The sequence below is a fragment of the Octodon degus genome, unplaced genomic scaffold, assembly GCF_000260255.1.
Source record: "Octodon degus isolate 3935 unplaced genomic scaffold, OctDeg1.0 scaffold00067, whole genome shotgun sequence".
Taxonomy (NCBI): Eukaryota; Metazoa; Chordata; class Mammalia; order Rodentia; family Octodontidae; genus Octodon; species Octodon degus.
In genome coordinates, this window is record NW_004524643.1 from 417,157 (window position 1) to 418,341 (window position 1,185).

A 1,185-nucleotide genomic window follows, 5' to 3' on the forward strand; every position below is an offset into this window, starting at 1 on the left:
AAAAAAAAAAAAAAAAAAAAAAAACCTCCAAGTATTTTAAAAACAAGGGAAAAATACATCCAGTATACCTCACAAAATCTTAACTGTGAATAAAGGGGCATATAACTTTTATATGAAACAACGGAGAGGAAAAATAAAATTTTTAAGATATGTGCAAAGGGCTGACAAGATAGCTCAGCAGACCAAGCGCCTCCTTAGGCAAGTGCAGGGACCAGGGTTTGATCCCCTGCACCACATGCCATGTCAGCCCTGCCTCTGGGCAGGCACAATGAGCCAGCCACCAAGACCAGGCATGACTATAATGCCGGTGCTGGGAAGGCTGAAAACAGGAGGATCACTACGAGTCCAAGCTGCATAGTGAGACCAGGTACCAACTACATTTAAAAGTAAAATAAAATAATGCATAACTATATGTACAAAACATTTGTTCTCTAAAAGTAAAAATGAATCAGCAACTGTCATACCATACATACCAAAACCAAAAATATTAATTAACTGGTAATCAATTCAGTACTTTTGAATATGCTAATTAGGGACAATCCAGACGATCCATTTCCAAAGCAATTCTTTGTCAAGAACTAAAAAATTAAATTCAAAATATTCATTTATGCTTTGATTGAAATCAAGGATTAACAATAAATATGAAGATATAATCTTTACTGGTTGATAATGAAATCCCATATTGAATAAAAAGTTCTTTATGAACTATCTTATTTATCTCATTCAAGAAATAATAACATGAAACAACAAAAATGTGATTTCAAGGAAAACATCACAACTGTTAAACATTGAACTACTCACCGCTGAAATCTTTCTTGCTGTTCTCTTTGTTTTCGAATTTCTGGAAACTGCTTTTCATAGTACTCCCTTGTTTTGCTTTCCTTAGCTTTCCTCCGAGGATTATTTTCTATTCTGTCCACCTTTTTCTCCCATGCCTCCATGAGCTGATCATAACGTTGGCAGATTTTTTGTTCCTATTAAATATCCATTGCAAATTAATAACTAAACTCTGATTCTGAAAAACCTAACACTTTCAAATAAATTTTATTCCATATGGTTAAGCTGGAAGGACATTTGACCTATGGTTCAATTGTAAATGAAAAATAGCTCACTGTCTGAAAGAGGAGAGAGAAGGGAAGAGGTTTCCTAACCAAAATCAACACAGAGCATACTTTGCTTTGAATG

At 34.4% G+C, this 1,185-nt stretch overlaps 1 protein-coding gene across 14 annotated transcripts in view; it reads right to left on the reverse strand.

Moving 5' to 3' along the window:
* Window positions 1–1,185, reverse strand: part of Ncor1 (nuclear receptor corepressor 1) — a 171,959-nt gene that overhangs the window by 88,138 nt on the left and 82,636 nt on the right. For all 14 annotated transcript variants that reach the window (XM_023719309.1, XM_023719312.1, XM_023719313.1 and 11 more), the window contains one exon: window positions 802–974. In XM_023719309.1, coding sequence (XP_023575077.1) covers window positions 802–974 — 173 coding nt within the window. The remainder of the gene's footprint in view (window positions 1–801; window positions 975–1,185) is intronic.